The sequence below is a fragment of the Temnothorax nylanderi genome, unplaced genomic scaffold (genome assembly GCF_030848795.1).
Source record: "Temnothorax nylanderi isolate EJ_2023f unplaced genomic scaffold, tnyl_v1.0 TNYL_tig0023_pilon, whole genome shotgun sequence".
NCBI lineage: Eukaryota > Metazoa > Arthropoda > Insecta > Hymenoptera > Formicidae > Temnothorax > Temnothorax nylanderi.
Window position 1 is genome coordinate 1,533,071 of NW_027249085.1, and position 16,722 is coordinate 1,549,792.

General features: G+C 29.7%; 1 protein-coding gene and 1 long non-coding RNA gene across 2 annotated transcripts in view; one reads left to right on the forward strand and one right to left on the reverse strand.

Moving 5' to 3' along the window:
* The window catches only part of LOC139769613 (uncharacterized), a 32,466-nt gene that overhangs the window by 1,182 nt on the left and 14,562 nt on the right, over nucleotides 1-16,722 (reverse strand). The window lies entirely within an intron of this gene.
* The window catches only part of LOC139769599 (uncharacterized), a 29,104-nt gene continuing 13,993 nt past the window's right edge, over nucleotides 1,612-16,722 (forward strand). The window contains exons 1-8 of the mRNA XM_071700833.1: nucleotides 1,612-12,988; nucleotides 13,452-13,594; nucleotides 14,455-14,637; nucleotides 14,869-15,076; nucleotides 15,415-15,545; nucleotides 15,691-15,824; nucleotides 16,058-16,317; nucleotides 16,557-16,704. Coding sequence (XP_071556934.1) covers nucleotides 12,816-12,988; nucleotides 13,452-13,594; nucleotides 14,455-14,637; nucleotides 14,869-15,076; nucleotides 15,415-15,545; nucleotides 15,691-15,824; nucleotides 16,058-16,317; nucleotides 16,557-16,704 — 1,380 coding nt within the window. The 5' untranslated portion in view covers nucleotides 1,612-12,815. The remainder of the gene's footprint in view (nucleotides 12,989-13,451; nucleotides 13,595-14,454; nucleotides 14,638-14,868; nucleotides 15,077-15,414; nucleotides 15,546-15,690; nucleotides 15,825-16,057; nucleotides 16,318-16,556; nucleotides 16,705-16,722) is intronic.

Below are 16,722 nucleotides of genomic sequence, written 5' to 3' on the forward strand. Positions count from 1 at the left end.
TAATTGAATTTCGTGACAAATTTTCATGATTTTTATGACTTAAAATTAAAAGTTTTCTTTATCTGATTATCTAAACAAATTTTATTTGATATAAGTTGGATTTTAAAGCTTGAAAGACTGAAGTTTAACAACAAAGTTAGTGGTAGAGCGCATGGAAAAAAATAATTGCGAATGAATTGGACGTCACTCTATTGATTTATGGTTAAATGATCATTAAATTTTATTATTCTAGAAATATGATTACTTCAAATCTGTTCACTTTCGGTCTGTATTTCGCTGCTCAGTCGATGATTTTTTTCGCAATAATATTGTAAAAGAAAATGTCAGTGATTTATTTTGCAAACACTTTGCAAATTGTTATGCGTAACTCTCTCAACATTATCCTCATGGACGTTTAGCAGTTGCATAAAGCAAAGTTCGGACCCTTCGGGTTAAAACCTAAACTCGGGTAAAATTTCTCCTAAAATTATTTGAAAATAAATTTTATGTGTTTGTAGGATTTTTATTTTATAATATCCTTTAAATATTTTATTCTTAAGAAATTAATAAAATAAATTTTAGTATAAAAATAAAAGAATAAGTAAATAATAAAAATAAATCAAATTATATTTATTATATATCTACAAATTATACTATTATATGTATTTCATTTTTCTACAAAAAATTTATACAAAATGTCATTAATCTTGTTTGAATCCGAAAAGATTTAGGCACCGCTATCCAAGGATTAATTATCGTTGAACAAATAGCAATATTCAATGAACGCAAACAGAGCGTTTCGCTGGCCGCATTTATTCCGCGCTTTCATCGTAAAAAAACCGCGAACTTTCTGCAGCAATTCGCAGAAAGAGCAGAACCGCTTCTGAAGTTTGCCAAGTTCGGCGACGACCGAAAGTTTTGCAAAAATCGCTGACAACGTGCTACCTTCTTTTTTCTTCTTCTCAGTTTTGTTCTTTTCAACTTGACTCTTTTTCTCTCTGCTATCTCCCGTCCTTTCCTTCTTCTCTCCTTTCCCTCCTCCTCCCTCTCTCTCTCTCTCTCTCTCTCTCTCTCTCTCTCTCTTTCTCGGTTTTCAGAGCAAGAAACTCCATCATCCGATGCGACTCTGCAGCTGTTTGTTCACGAAAAAAAACAAACCAAAAACTTTTCTTTCAGCATTTGACTTATCCCCGTTCCTCTTTCGATCTTGCTTGGGAGACGAATGAGGATTTTCATAGGTTTAAAACTGATTTGTGGTCTTCAAGATCACGTTCTAATCGAGAGACATGATTGAGAAAAAATAGTCATAAATTAGATACGAATGAATTAATTGCTCTTGGAGAGATTGAATTTGTAACTTAGGGGATGGTGTAGAGCAATTGTGTTATATGGTTATATTTATGGTAAATTGAAATTAATCAGATTCTGAAATTACATCACATTTTTTGTAAAAAAATGTTATTTTATTAAATATATTTATATAAATATCTGCATATGCAAAATTTTTTATTTATTTTTTATTAATTGTTGTTTTGCTATAGTTATTATATTTTAATTAACTGACGTAAGATTTGTGTCTTGTAATAATACAATAACGTAATATGTTTGTTATATGCAATTATTTATTAATTTATTACTTATATATATATATATTTTATCTTATATATATTTGTTTTATTAATTAATTTATTTTACTGCTATTTTTTAAGATATATATTTATTTGCATTAAATACTAATATGTAATTTCGTGAATTAGATGAAGATTTATGAAAACATACAAATTAGCTGCGTATATGGGATCATAGAATTAATCAAGTTTTACACATTTCGTCTCATACAATTATAAATTAAATCATTATTATACTTATTTTCACTATATTAAACATCCTATATCTACAAAGAATGTTTAGAAAAGATAATGGTTCAAATTAATATACAAAAAAGAATTTATTAAACCAAGTAAAAAATTCTCAATCAAAGAGGATCCGCAATCTTACCGTTTTCAAAATATACAAAATGTCACGTGTAGAAAATGTCACGTTGCCGGTTATAGTGAAGGCTAATGTGTTGACTGTGACATTTTTTTCTGGGTTTAATGTATTCAACTATCCAACATATCGATTTTTGAACCATTATTTTATAAACATTCTGTATCTGTAATATTTGCAACTACGATTGTCTTTGCGTTTTTCTACGGAGTTATGCAAAAAAAAAAGAAGTGATCTTGACTGACAACCAAACCTCCAACGATTCGCGCACGAGAATCAAGGAGACGATCGACTAATATATCCAAGACGCGAAAGAAACAAAAAATTATTTTTTGCAATATATTTTTAAATTGTACTCGATGTGTAATCTTTCATCTATCTATCGATATGCATGTCAAATTTCTACTCCGCTTCACGTGTCTTCTTTATCAATGTCACTGACTGGCTGATCTTCTTCGTCGCGCAGCTTATTGCTCTCGTGTAACTGTCTGTCTGGCTGAAGATCTTCGAAAATTACCCTGTAACGGGTAATTCGTTCCACGATTAATCCCAAACGGCGTAATCAATATCGAAACCTCTCTAATACAATTTCAAAGAAGTTGAACTCATCGTCATGCGCTTCGTTCATAGATAATTTCTCTGACATATTATAATATTATTTATTTACGAAAATTACGTGAAGTATATAAAGATTTAAAGTTTATTGTATAAAAGATACGAGATAAATAGCAATTAAAAATTATAATTTTATTCTATTTTATTAATTATGCTATTGTTAATCCTATTTATAATTCTATTTTTGTAATATTATTGACATTGATATTATTTAATTATATACTTATACTAACGATAATAATTATATTTATCGTCAATTTCTTAATTTTAGGATTAATATAATCAAAGAAAAAAATATATATATATTAATACAACACACACAAATATATACATATATATATTTTGTTATCAGAGTTAGAAAGATAAATGAACGACGAGGTCATTTTCGAAGATCCGGTCTCGGCCGAAATTTACGCTCTTTCCTGTAAATCGTCTTGCGTGTTTAATCATCCTGATTAACTCTCATAACTGCAAACGAAAGATTTATAGATTCTTATTTCATTGTCATGTTAACAAATTGATAATATTAGATACATTATGATAAAAAGTCTTGATTTTTTTCTTGAAAAACTTATAATTCTTATATAGTAATATACAGATATTATATCACACAGACTTCTTTATATTTATACGGAAATTTTTTACTTATAAATTTTGTCATAAAATGATATTTGATTTAATTTCTCAAATTGCTATAGTTTCGTAGTTATGAGTTTTTAATTAGGACACTGACACCGTTGCTATACTCTTCGAACATCCTCGCGATGTACCCCGCCGTTCAGATTATATCCAAAGCGATGTTATACTCGAAGTCAATTACTCAATATAAATCGATTTACCGAAGATATATGCATATACGTTTTCTCGTATAATTTTCAATAAACGCAGTATTTATCTGTTGTAGGTGTGTAAGTCGAATATATTCACAAATTAAGATCTGTACAAGAGGGAGCATTAACATTTCCCGGTATATTAAAATTTATAAGACTATTTTATAAATGTTAATGTGAAACACATAAAATTTGATGTTTTACGAATATGATTCCTTATACTCTTTTTCTATTTTCGATAGAATTTTTATAATAAGGTTCTCTGGATTCACAAGAACATGAAGATGTTAAAATATTTAGATTCAATAAACAAAACAATTAATTATATTTGAAATTTGGCCAAAATAATGCACATATTAAAAAATCCCAATATCTGGATACTAGTAGACAAGTAGACCTTCGAATACTGGAATTAATGCTCTCGCTTGTAGAAAGACATATGGCGACACACTTAAAGGACCAGGAATGTTCTCCGGAACAAACTTTAATCTACAATTAAAAGCGGATTATAACTAAAAACATTGACACCCAATAATTTAACTCTTTAGTAAAAAGTAGACAGGCTTACCATGTCTGAAACATTATCCTGGTCTACTTAATTGTAATGGCCATTTAAATGCAGCAATTAACAGTGACGTAAAATATTTTGCTTAATCGCTTTCTCTCGTCTCACTTATCGCGACTTATCCTCCTGTAATCGTAATGGTCCTGCATTAATCTCTATACTAATCTCTCTATTAACTGCTGTTGCTCTAGAAAACTTTTGATGTGTCTCTACGTAGCACGTTTAAATATATGGGAATCAATGTTAATACACATAATAAACAAATATCTCTCTCTATTTTTTCAATACTTAATGTCTCCGTTATTTAATTTTATATTTTTTCTTTAATTGTATATAACTATTATGTTTTAATCTTTGAAACATGACAAATAAGAAAGCAACTTATTCATTTTCCACGAGAGAAATGATCATTAAAAGTATGGAATCGGATTTCATTTAATACTAATTGTAAATTAAGAATGAGTTTGACTTATAAAAGTCGGTTAAATAGTCCCCACGACTTTTGATTCCCATATTAGTTAAAATGTTGTATGTGAAATGCATGCGCTCTTCGTTGTAACGATGTTGTTCTTGCTATGCAAAGGACACGAAGGCTAAGCTGAGTGAAATGCATTGATTAATTATCGTACTTGCGCTTATCTGAATTTCAGATTGATGCAAATGTATCTCAAGTACATGTTATTTGAGAATGCTAATTTCTCTCTACAGTTCTTTTTTCCTTTCGATGTCAGATGTGGTCTGCTTTGTTACTTCAGGTGTTAATTTCAATTTCAAAGAAAGATATATCTGAGATATATCATGCTATTGTGAATAGTCCGTTATAAATAAGGTGAAAGTTTGCTTTATTGGATTAACATTTTATAATATGTTAAAATCGATGGTTCATATATTATTAGATATTTAACTTACAATTTTTTATAATGTTAAATTCGATATGATCAATAGTAATTTTATATTAATATATACAATTAAGTAAAAAAATCCAAACTTCTTATGTCAAGTATTTGCAAGGTTTAACGAATTTTGTGAAATTGATTGATGCATTCACTATCTTTCCTTCGAAGCAAAACAAGAATTGTTTTCGTCTTCAAGATGCTATTCTCGCTCTTTACAAAACTTAAAACTAATTATATTAGTTGAATCTTTTCAAGAAATTATGTTAACGATCAACTTATCAAACAATTAAACTTAAAAATTAATTATATTTTATATTACTTGGCTCTTTTCAAGAAATTATGTTAATGATCAACTTGTCATACAATTAAAACCACATGTACATGCCGAGACAAAAACGAGATTTATAAAATTCCATAAGAAGAACAAATACAGAGGTCAGTGTAACTCCAATTTTGAAATGATTGTTCGGAAATGGAATCTCGAAGACGAAAACATCTCGCTTGCATCGAAACTTCGCTATTCAATGAAAAAAATGATGTGCTCTTTCTCTCAATTCTATTGGAGCAATATGATGTATTTTCTCTTGATCGGATATTTAGCTCTCTCTGTAATTTTTCCGTAGTGTCACTTAATTATAATGTAATTACTTACGTGTAACGCGTCTATACGTTGCGTTGCACCCTACTTCTCTATTCTATACTTAATCTATGTAGTAAAATAGAAGAAAATATGAAGCAAAATGTAATGGCATGTAAAGCAAAAGAACATCGAATATTCGATGTTATCGCTGATGCCGATGTTACTGCTGACTAATGTCGTGTGTCGTTGTTGTTTCTTAATAATCAACATTAACCCTAAACAATATGAAAAACTGTTATTTCGCGATTTTGAAATAAAAGTCATTAGAAATCAATATTTTAATTACATAATCCATATCAAAAAAAGTTATATAAATATTACAAACAATTATCATTATTGCTTCTATTATATTAATTATATATTTCATTATTACATATTTCATCATTACATGTTAATATTTATTAATTTATTATAACTTTATACTTATCACATTACCAACAAAAATGTTATTAAATATTTCCTCGTTAATTTGCTTCTGCAAAATAAAAAACTAAGAAATAAAATAATTTCTTTGAGACTAGATTTATTAAGTCGAAAGGTTCTTATAATATAAGTTATATTATTATAGTAGAACTTATAGTTGAATTATAAATTATATTGTTTGGGGATAATAATGCTCGTCGCCATGTCGCTAATATGAAAATATCGTCGGAAAATTTCTGCAACTCAAGGAATTCTCCGTACGATAGCTTAATGTACGATTAACAGCAAAAAATGAAAAAATTTCTACAATTCTGATGCATATAATCACGTTATTATTTTGAGTCTTTCTTCATTTGACCCATTTTCAATTACAACCATTATTTATGTCCCATATACAATTATAATTACTATTATGAATTGAGAACGTAGAGACTAACTTATATATTAGTTTAAATGCAATAGTTCTTATTTCCATTTATTTGTTTTTTATTTAATCACTAATTCGTAGCATTTTTCGAAAAAAAAACACGTATTTTTTCTGTATAATCATATTTGCATTCTTCTGAAATGCTCTCGGACTTGCTCAAATCATTTTTATGTTTATGTTTTATTGTCTCTCGTGCGTGCTGTGCAACATGTCGTACTTGCGACAAGTGCATAACTTTCATACATTATAAAGAAGAATCTAACACTTTCGCTCCCTTTCCCTTCAGCCACCCTAAGCCAATCTCGCGTGGCACGTGGCACGTGATATATACATTATACATACATGTCAAAGAAGAAGAAACGCGCGACAATTTGTGTTTTGTAGATTTTCAAATGTGAGGAACAACCGCTCTCTCGAAATAATGCGAGGGGCACATCTCGCGCCTCAGCGTACCGAATATTTCTAATCTAATACCGATCGATCTATCGGCTGATCTACCGTGAAGCGAAGTTAGTTTTTGTCTCACTTCGCGACTGGAGGGAACACATAAACACAGATTGATTATGTAGACGATACGGAAAATTTGGTTAACGATGCATTGTATTCAGTACAAACGTTTATTAGTATCTGTGAGTAGTGTAGACATAGAATAATCTAAATTACGATTTATATACAGATAATCAAGGTAGGCAAGTAATAGAACGGAGCGGGCGTGTTTCCCTTTCTATATACAAATGAGGAAAGAAAAAGAATATAATACAGCTGCTGCGCTTTCTATACTTGTCTATTTACGTTACGTACACGGTGATATTCAAATTTTCTACATTGTATTTAGGCTAAATACAAATCGTGTTTAACTTCAGCAGTCAAGAAGTGTCGTTGAAGTCACGAATTAACTCCTCTTCACCGATCGTAGGCCACAACATCTCGTTGATCGCTCGATCAATTCCTCGAATCAATTTTTCTTCAATGTTAAATCATTAAAAAAAAAAATACTCGACGTCAATCATGGATTGACCATAGGACGGGTAAATCTCAAATGTGATCGGTCGATTCTGAGAAAAAATGAGTAGGGAGGAGAAATGGAACGGCAAAGAAATTCAAATAAACTTAATTCGTGTTACATCCGTGGACTGTGAGGATTCGTCACTATAACGATTTGTAAATAATTAAACTCAAGAATCTCAAGATTCTCAGGATTCTCAGGATTCGATCTTAATGTCACAAACTTTAACGATAAATAATACTGATATTAGCCCAATCGACAAAATTGAATAATTTAATTATTCTATAAGCTGAAAGTGACAAAAGCTCTTTTAAACAAATTTCAAGTTTCCGTACCTACGAGGGGACTCGACTTTTCTAAATCGCAAATTAAATTTCCGTTCCTCCATCTTCTTTGTGCGACTAGTATCGATCCTGCTTGACTACTTGATAATCAAGGAAACTATTGAGAGGATAGAAAAACAGTAATAATTCCTAAGAAAAAAAAAGGGAATGACCTCGTTAAGCCCAAATAGCGCCGAAAATTTTGAGGATCAAGGCGGCAGATGTTATGTTTTTTCCATGTACATAAAAATTTCTAGGGACATCTCGACCTACATCTTAACTCGTTATCGTTTTTACAATGATGGTTTTATCGTAAAACCGCAACCGAGAGCGAATACGATAAAAAAGTAAAATTACAATACGGGCGGGTTTCTCACTTCCTCGAGACGTTTGTATTTACTAAAGAGTTCCTAGATATGTCCTTTAGATTATAAAGGAAGTCTTTAGGTGAACTCTAAGAATTGTAGATGTTTAGATCCTCGTGGATAACATTAATTTTTGCGGATTAATTTGTAAATTCTTGGGTCTGTGAATTCTTACACCTTTGGAAGTGTAGATTGTTGAACTATTAGATATTCGCGCCATCCTAGGATTCATATAGATCCTCGAATTCTTGGACTCGAGAATTCCTCAGTTTTTAAATTTAGTTGCCTTGAAATTTTTAGCTTTCCTTTTGCGATCAAGTTGTTAGTTGAGTATTAATCCCGTTAATCGAGAGAGAAATAATTATTCGCAAAATGATTATTATTGAAATTCGATGATTAACGCACGATCTCGAGGAACACCGGGAAATTCGAGAACACCGACTTGGCTATTCAGAGACAACGACACAGCGCATTATAAAGTAATAATGATAACTTAACGTTAATCGATTACTATTACGATCGCTCACATCGCGAGAAGTGATGACGATGATGATCATTGCGTACAGGTTGTCCTCGAATTGCCGCGTTTACTTTAAAAAATCATTTTGGAATAACAAATGAGAACAATAATAGATGTTCGAATAATAGAACGTCTCGTGAGTTTGATATATTTCGACTTACAAATGACTCAAGTCAACGTACAGGTAATTTATGTCGAGCATGTTCGCGTAGCCATTTCTTCTCGTTATTTGTAAGTAAAAAGCTATTTTCTCAGTATTTGAGCAAGGATTGTTGTGTTTGATTTTCTTTCTGGAGCATTAACGAGAAGAAACGCGATAGTTCGAGGATAACCGTGGTTAGAGAAGTTAGGCGTTAAGCAAGATACATTATTAAGAAAAAAGTTAACAAACCATATGTGGTTAAGTAGGTAGACTTTAGCTTTATACACAAGAGAGTGCTGAGGGAATATTCATGGAAACGAAAGAGAGAACTTTGTCGATGATTGTGAATGAATTACGAAAGGAAGAGCGTTAAAAAGACTCCGCATTTTCGACTGCCATTCGAGTTAGCAATGATTCGTTATACCAACATGTCCGAGCGAACTTGTGCGATATTTGTGGAAAGGTGTTATCGTTATTATCGCTGTCGCAAGAATTATGTAGGTACAAGGCGTTCAAAATCAAATGTGTGTTTTTTTTATTTACAGATTCTTCTATTAATTTCGAATCGATTATTGAAAAGTTAATGGGACGTTATTTTATTCATATATATCTTTTATTTAATTCTTGATGTAACTGTCTAAGAGAAATTGTCTACAAGATAAATATTATCTAATAATAAATAGTTTAAAAACTAAATTTTAAAAATTAACTGGTCTTTGGTTTTTTTATAAGAAAAAAATTATATTCCAACTAACATTTTTAATAAAGAAAAAATCGATTGAATATTAACAACAGAATCTACTCGCAGATGAAAGTGGCATTGATTGGACACCCTTGTATTGTTGAACGTCATATTACTTTGAAATTTACTTTTATACTAATTATACTTTCTATAAAAGAATGAGAGAGAGAGAGTGCGTGGGATTATTATATAAGTTTCATAATATGGTAATATTGTATAAATATTTGAATTTTCCATGTTTTTTCAAATATTTGAGGATTGTATAAATTATTTTAAATTAAACTCCGTCTAATGTTTTAATGTCTTATATTCTGTCTTATATTAATCTATTAGGACACTATATAAATTAGTAAATAAATTATCATACTTACAGAATAAAAAAAATTGGAAAAATTTATTTAATAACAAAACTTAATCAATGTAAGAAAAGTGGATATTAATAACAACAAGGAATAATAATGTAAAAAATAATAATTTTATATATTTTTTGTTTAATTTCGTGAAATTAAATTTAGTTCCTTTTCTTACCATAAGAAACACATTAAAAAATAGAATAATAATCCAATAGATTGAAATAGACATGAAAATCTTTCGTCGATTTATATAAAACTTTCTGTCTTATTTTATAATAGTAATTGTCATATTTGTTCTTGACGATAGCGTACGTTCGATATTGTTGCGGACCAGACTCTTCGTGATTTCGTTAAACCAAGAAGCAATACTATTGATGCCTACAATTACTATTATCGAACGAGTGCTTAAGTAAATTACGATCAATCCTGGAACCTTAATGAAAGGTTACTAACTTTAATTCATACAAAAAAATTGGACATTTAATCATAAACACAGTTTCAAAAATTATAATTTAGTTATAATAAATAATTTAACAATATATATTGAAACACAAAATTTTTACAAATTGTGTTTGTTATTATCAAAAATAATTAAGGTTCTAGGATTAACAGCGAAAAATTTAAAAACTTTTATGACAACTTTTCGCAGATCTGGAATATCTTTATAAAACAAAGTTAAACATCTCAGAACGTATCGTAATAAAGGGATCAGTTGGAAGGAATAAAGACAAAGGTAAAAGAATTAAGCTTGGATTATAATCTAATCTAATCTAAGACATCTACGATAACTTGGAGATAAGTCTGAGCTTATTTTTCTTTTATAGACAGATATCTGCGAAGAGATGTCCTTAAACTAAGAACGATTAGAATAAAATTATTTGGAGAATTTAGCAACACTGAATGTGGAATGCGAGAAGGAGTGAACGAGAATCGCACGAAGCTTGCTCGGAAAATGAATGGAAGGTCGTGAATGATCTGAAGATTGTCTGGACTCTTGAAACTTATGAACAAATTAACTCTTCGAGTCATAAGTTTGTGCTTTGCTAAATTTAGGGCTCTTGGGATTTTTCCGTTATATTTTCGTTCTATAGTGGCGGTTATTAATTTTGGTCATAAAATCAAAAATCGAATATATCCTAAGGAATACATGATTCTTATGGCTATACTCACACAATTTAAATTTTAATTGATCAAGATTTTGTGTTCTTAATTTCCAACGTCGAATATTAAATTTCGTGTTAAGAAACTGTAAATATTGAATCTATCTATATTTCCCTTAGAGTTTGTTCAATTTTGCATTTACTTGATCTGACAATTAAGTTTGTAGACATATTCCTTTTTCTAAGCTGACAGAGCACACTAAAAATGACGAAAAATTACACGACAAGATACTCGTGTAATTTTTCATTTATCTTTAACAGTATTTCAATTAAAGAGTTGCTCTAGTAGTAAAAACATAGCTGAAATGTATGGATGCAGAAAAAGATTTTATTTTAAAAGACTTATTATCAACTTTACGAAAATGAGTTGCATCAAAATCTGAATAAGTTTTATCTAAACGGATTTAATTGTCAGACCATTTATTCTTCTTATGACTTGTTAAAGATTTGTATATATCCTTCGCTTTATGGAAAGCTGGGATTCCGAAATCCTCGAATCGGAGGACTATTTTGCGACAGATGAAAAAGAGAACGCTGAAGAGAAAACAGGAAGCTCGCGTGAACAAAGGAAGCAAAGTAAAAATGACAATGTATGGCGGAGGAATAAAATCCTTGTATAAAGTAGCAGTGCGTAGAGGCTAACCTAATCCATAAAGGAATGATACAAACGAGTTTATTGTTGAATATAATAATGTATTATGTAACATTACACAAAGTAAAAAAAAATGGAAGAGAAAGAGGCGAATGATGATAATATTATATTGTTGTTAGATATATATATATTATATATATTATATAAAAAAAAACCTTAGAAATTAAGTGACCACCCAACATTCACCCACACAAGTATACACTCTCGCAGGATATACAGGGTGTCTCGACGAAAATGTATTCCAGTAGAGGAGACGCTTACTGCTCGAGTAAAATTTGTGTTTGTTTTTTTCTAGCGATGACTTAATCTGAGATATTTGTTGAAAATTAATAAAAAGCAAAAATAATCAAGTATTTTACTTTCTTATCAATCACATCGAATACTTCCCTGACAAAATCCTATTTTAGACGGAAATTAAAGTTTTTCTTTCAAGGAATCGTTTTTTTCTTAAACGAGCCATTGAAAAGAATCCCAAAAAGATCGAAACATTTAACTTCTCTTGTTTGACGTTTAACTTTTACAACATACATGCCTTTTTTAGATATGATTTATAGTTATCAATTACACGACCAGAACCGCATTTAGACTATTATTTTCCTTACTATTGAGTTACTTATTGAGTTACTTATTAATTTAATAATGTAAACGTTAAATTGTATTTATTGAATTATTAAATTGAAGTATTAAACTAAATCGATGAAGATATGGCGCAAATTTAAGAATCTCATCAAAACATAACCGAGCGTTTTTGCTGTATGTGCGCATTATCGATTCTGTTTATGCAATGAAATTCCAATTTCGAAACATGTGTTAAGCAATTTTAATTGTGACACCATTTCAGAACCATGCATGCGACCTTAGTGAATGCGAAATCTCAGTACGCGTGAAAAAGTCTTTCAGATTGTCGTGTCGATTTTTTACGCGTGTGCGTGAATCTTTTACAAGCATATATTAAAATTTTCACGAATTTTTCTATATTTCTGTATAATTTCTTATACTGTCAAAATTAAATACACGTACATTCTGTTTTGTAATTATAATTAAAGAGTTCTCGTGTAAAAATATGTATATATAAAGCATATAGAACATTTTTAGTTATTTCAGATTGATATATAAATTGATATCTAAAATAAAATGAAGGCCGAAAATCAACAGTAAAAATCAGACGGAAAAAACATTTCTGGAAAAATGAAATGTCATCAATGTGTTTGCTTGCTTTTGCAAATAAGTGCTTTTGTCGCGAATTGCCTCGCGGAAAATTTGATACTTAATATAAACTTCAAGAAACCGATTGCGGTAACTGATCACGCATTTCTCAGTTTTACTCTGGATCCTACAACGTTGCAGCGCAATGATCTTATGTAAGTATTTAAAAAAAGAAAAATAACTTATGAATATCGATAAAACATTAAAGATAACTTTCCCATTTATCAAAAATTAATATATTAATGATAATATTTTAATTAATCGTTTGTTAATGTTTCATGAAGTTTTCGTTAGAAATTACAATTTTTATTAGATATTTTAATCTTATCGAAAATTTTAATCACAGAGATTTTAATATTATTACAAAATCATTTTGTGTTATTACCAACGTCAATTGTGTGTTTAAAACTTGAGATAATTCTTTTACATATTTTCGCCACTATATCAATGCAATTATAATTATCAAGCTTGAGTTTTATTTATTACGTTCTACCTTCCTTTAATTAAAGATAAAGGAAAATACCCTCCTTTACATTATAATAATGTAACAATATAATAATTATAATAATGTGTTTATGTAAGAAAAAAATGTACATTATTACAATTCATATTGTTCAGTAAGAATATCGAGAGAAGCACGAATTTGGCGCGAGGCTTGGCACCTGCTTACATTCGCCTTGGAGGACCACAAAGCAATTTTTACAATTTCGAACAAGCGTATTCGCACGAGATTGATACAGATCCAAATGACATGTATTTTGGTAATATACGACGTTAAATATGTCTCTCTCTCTCTCTCTCTCTCTCTCTCTCTCTCTCTCTCTTTCTTTCTCTTTCTTGTAGATCTGAGATAAAGCCCAGGAACTTTTAGCAACAAGAAAAATATATATATGTTTCAAGGTGTAAACAATAAAAACTTCTTAAATCTTTTAGTTCAGTTATTAACAAAATGTGTCTTTATACTGGTAATACGTGTCACTTATGTGGCAATTTCCTAATTTCATGATCGTATAACGGGCCTGACCGCTATGAGTGCATTGAAAGGATAGCAAGGATGCCAATGGAAGAGGACGACGCGACGCTGCAATTGCATAATGTTAATGTCGTTAATCTATTTTGCGGTTGCCAATATAGTTATATGCGCGTCCATTAGCTTTGATGGCAGGAGTGCCTAGTGAATGTTATAACGTCGCGCGTCGGTACAAGCTTTGAGATAATAGTACACGGTTACGAGTTGCGAAAGCGCTAATATTCGCTGATGCAATATTTAGATTATTGCATTCGCTAACAACGAATCAGCTGTCGAATCATATTTATTTAGATTGAAAAGGCGATATATAGTACGCGAAGAGAGTTGCGCTTCTTATCTAAAATACAAATATTATATACGCAATGCATTCGAATAAATTATAATTCGCTAATACAATTACAAATATACACAATTATTTCTGATTATTAATTCGTAAATTTTTTAATAGTTTATTTAATTAATTAATCATAAAAGATAAATCAATTCACTAATTGATAAATATATTTGTCATATGTGTTATATTTTTGTCACAAACATGTTTTGACATAAAATATATGTATCTTAATTTAACAGAACGTTTGAATTTGACAGGAACGCAATGGACAGTTATATATCAATGGGCGAAGAACGCCGGATTAGATATAATTGTATGCATCACTCCTCAGTATATTGATAACGAATCGAAAACGGATTCCAAAGATCCCAGAAACATAGCGGAACTTCTCTCTTTCAGTGATCGCATGGGTTACAATATTAGTTGGCAATTAGGCTATGGTAAGTTTTCCAACAACTATGCTTTCTTGAAACAATTAATAACAAATGAGATTAGATAAAAACAAAGTATCTATTGCACAAAATTTTATAAATTTTATTTGTTACAAAATATTAAAAAAATAATAGTGTTTTAAAAGTATATATTTAATTGTAAATTGTCCTGAAAGGTATATTCACATTTTATTTACATTTTTAAAATATTTGAGTTGCTTTAAAATATTTTTGCTGTAGAATGTCAAACGAGATGCGACTTATTTGGCGGAGAACTGGGACAATATGTCGCCTACTTGCGCGAAATACTGAAAACTTTCCCAAGATATTCCAATAGCTTAATCATAGGACCAGATATTGTGGCATATAGAACGGCGCAACAACAGAGATATCTTCAGAATTATTTGCATTCAGCAAACTCTGCGCTTTCTGCGATTACATGGCATCCGTAAGTGTTTAATTTTTTTGTGTAAATGTTAATTATATAAAAATTCAATGAGAAGAAAATTGTATAAAGTTAATCTCGAAAATTATATTTGTTTTTTCCTGTATATAATCCTTATAATAAATGTATAATATGTGTAAGTATAACATATGAGATATATTTAAAAGCTTATTTTTTACTGAGACAAAATATTATTATAATAAAATAATATAACGAAACATCCTAATAAAAATGTGCAATAAAATCATGTAATATATTGAAACAAAAGCTGAATCTTTCGATGAATTATTTAATATTATTTGATTATTATTTGTTGATTGAATTTTTGTCAATAATTTTAGCGATTTAGACAGCGTTTCTTTAAATAATGACAACACTTCCATACGTTATAATTATGATAACATAATTGCTGAAAAGGATGAGATGTACAAAGTTATCAGTCGCGCGGCAAAAGACAAACCATTATGGATTGGTAAGAATATTATACAATTATGAATAAAGTAATAATGTTTGGAAAAGTTTAATTAAATTAAAATTTTAATTCTGTATTTATACATATAAATCTTATATTTATATAATTATTTGTAATATCGACGTTTGCATATATCGCTATATAGCGGAGTCAAAACCAGAAGAGAACAAATGCCAATATCTAGGAGCGCTTATCTGGACGAGAAGACTTGGGAATGCTGCAAAGCTTGGAATACAAGTTGTGATGAGGCAATTATCGGATTTATCTCAAGCAACTCCTGTAAGTTACTCATTAATGTAGACAAATATACAAATTCTATTCAAATTTAAATAAATTTTAATTACTTGTCAGATATATATCTAGTATTATATTATTATATTATAAGACTGTAATATAATATGAAAATATAAAAAAAATGTATTTAAGAAATTGTTTATTTTTAAAATGGGATAAGCAAGATACATAGATGAAATTATAAGAACTTTATTAACAATATCATTTTTCTTTATCAGGAATATTGGGTATCACTATTGTACAAGACTTTAGTGGGCCGTGAAGTCCTAGAAATGAAGTTTCAATCCGAAGATCATGTACACTTTTACAGTCAATGTACGAAACCCTCGGCACTGTACAGTAAAGGAGCTATTACGATTTTCGGCATAAACTTAACTCCGAAAAATGTGATTGCTAGTTTGAAAAGTCTTAAAATCAAAATTCTTCACAAGTACATTCTATCACCAGATTTTGAGACTGGCAATAAAATGTTCTCAGAGTAAGTAATTTTGTAATGCATATGTAATATGTAAAGAAAGCACTTATTTTCCATAATATTATGTAAAAAATGTTGCTACAGAATATATTTTATTCAATATACAAATGTACACAAACGATACATTTTCTGATATATATGTTTTGCAGTAATGAAGTATGCAATATAGTACTCCTTTTTACTCATTGTTAATGTGTAGAAACCAGTTTATCACTAAATTATAAAAATCATAATTTTTTCAGAAATGTCTTGTTAAATAATAAATCTCTACACTTAATAAACGACAAGGAATTGCCTGATATAAATCCAGAAATCATTATTAACCCTGACGGCCTTGAACTAGAACTTTCTTCTGGCGACATAGGTTTCTGGGTTATACCTAATACAAAGGTAAATTAAAATTACTTC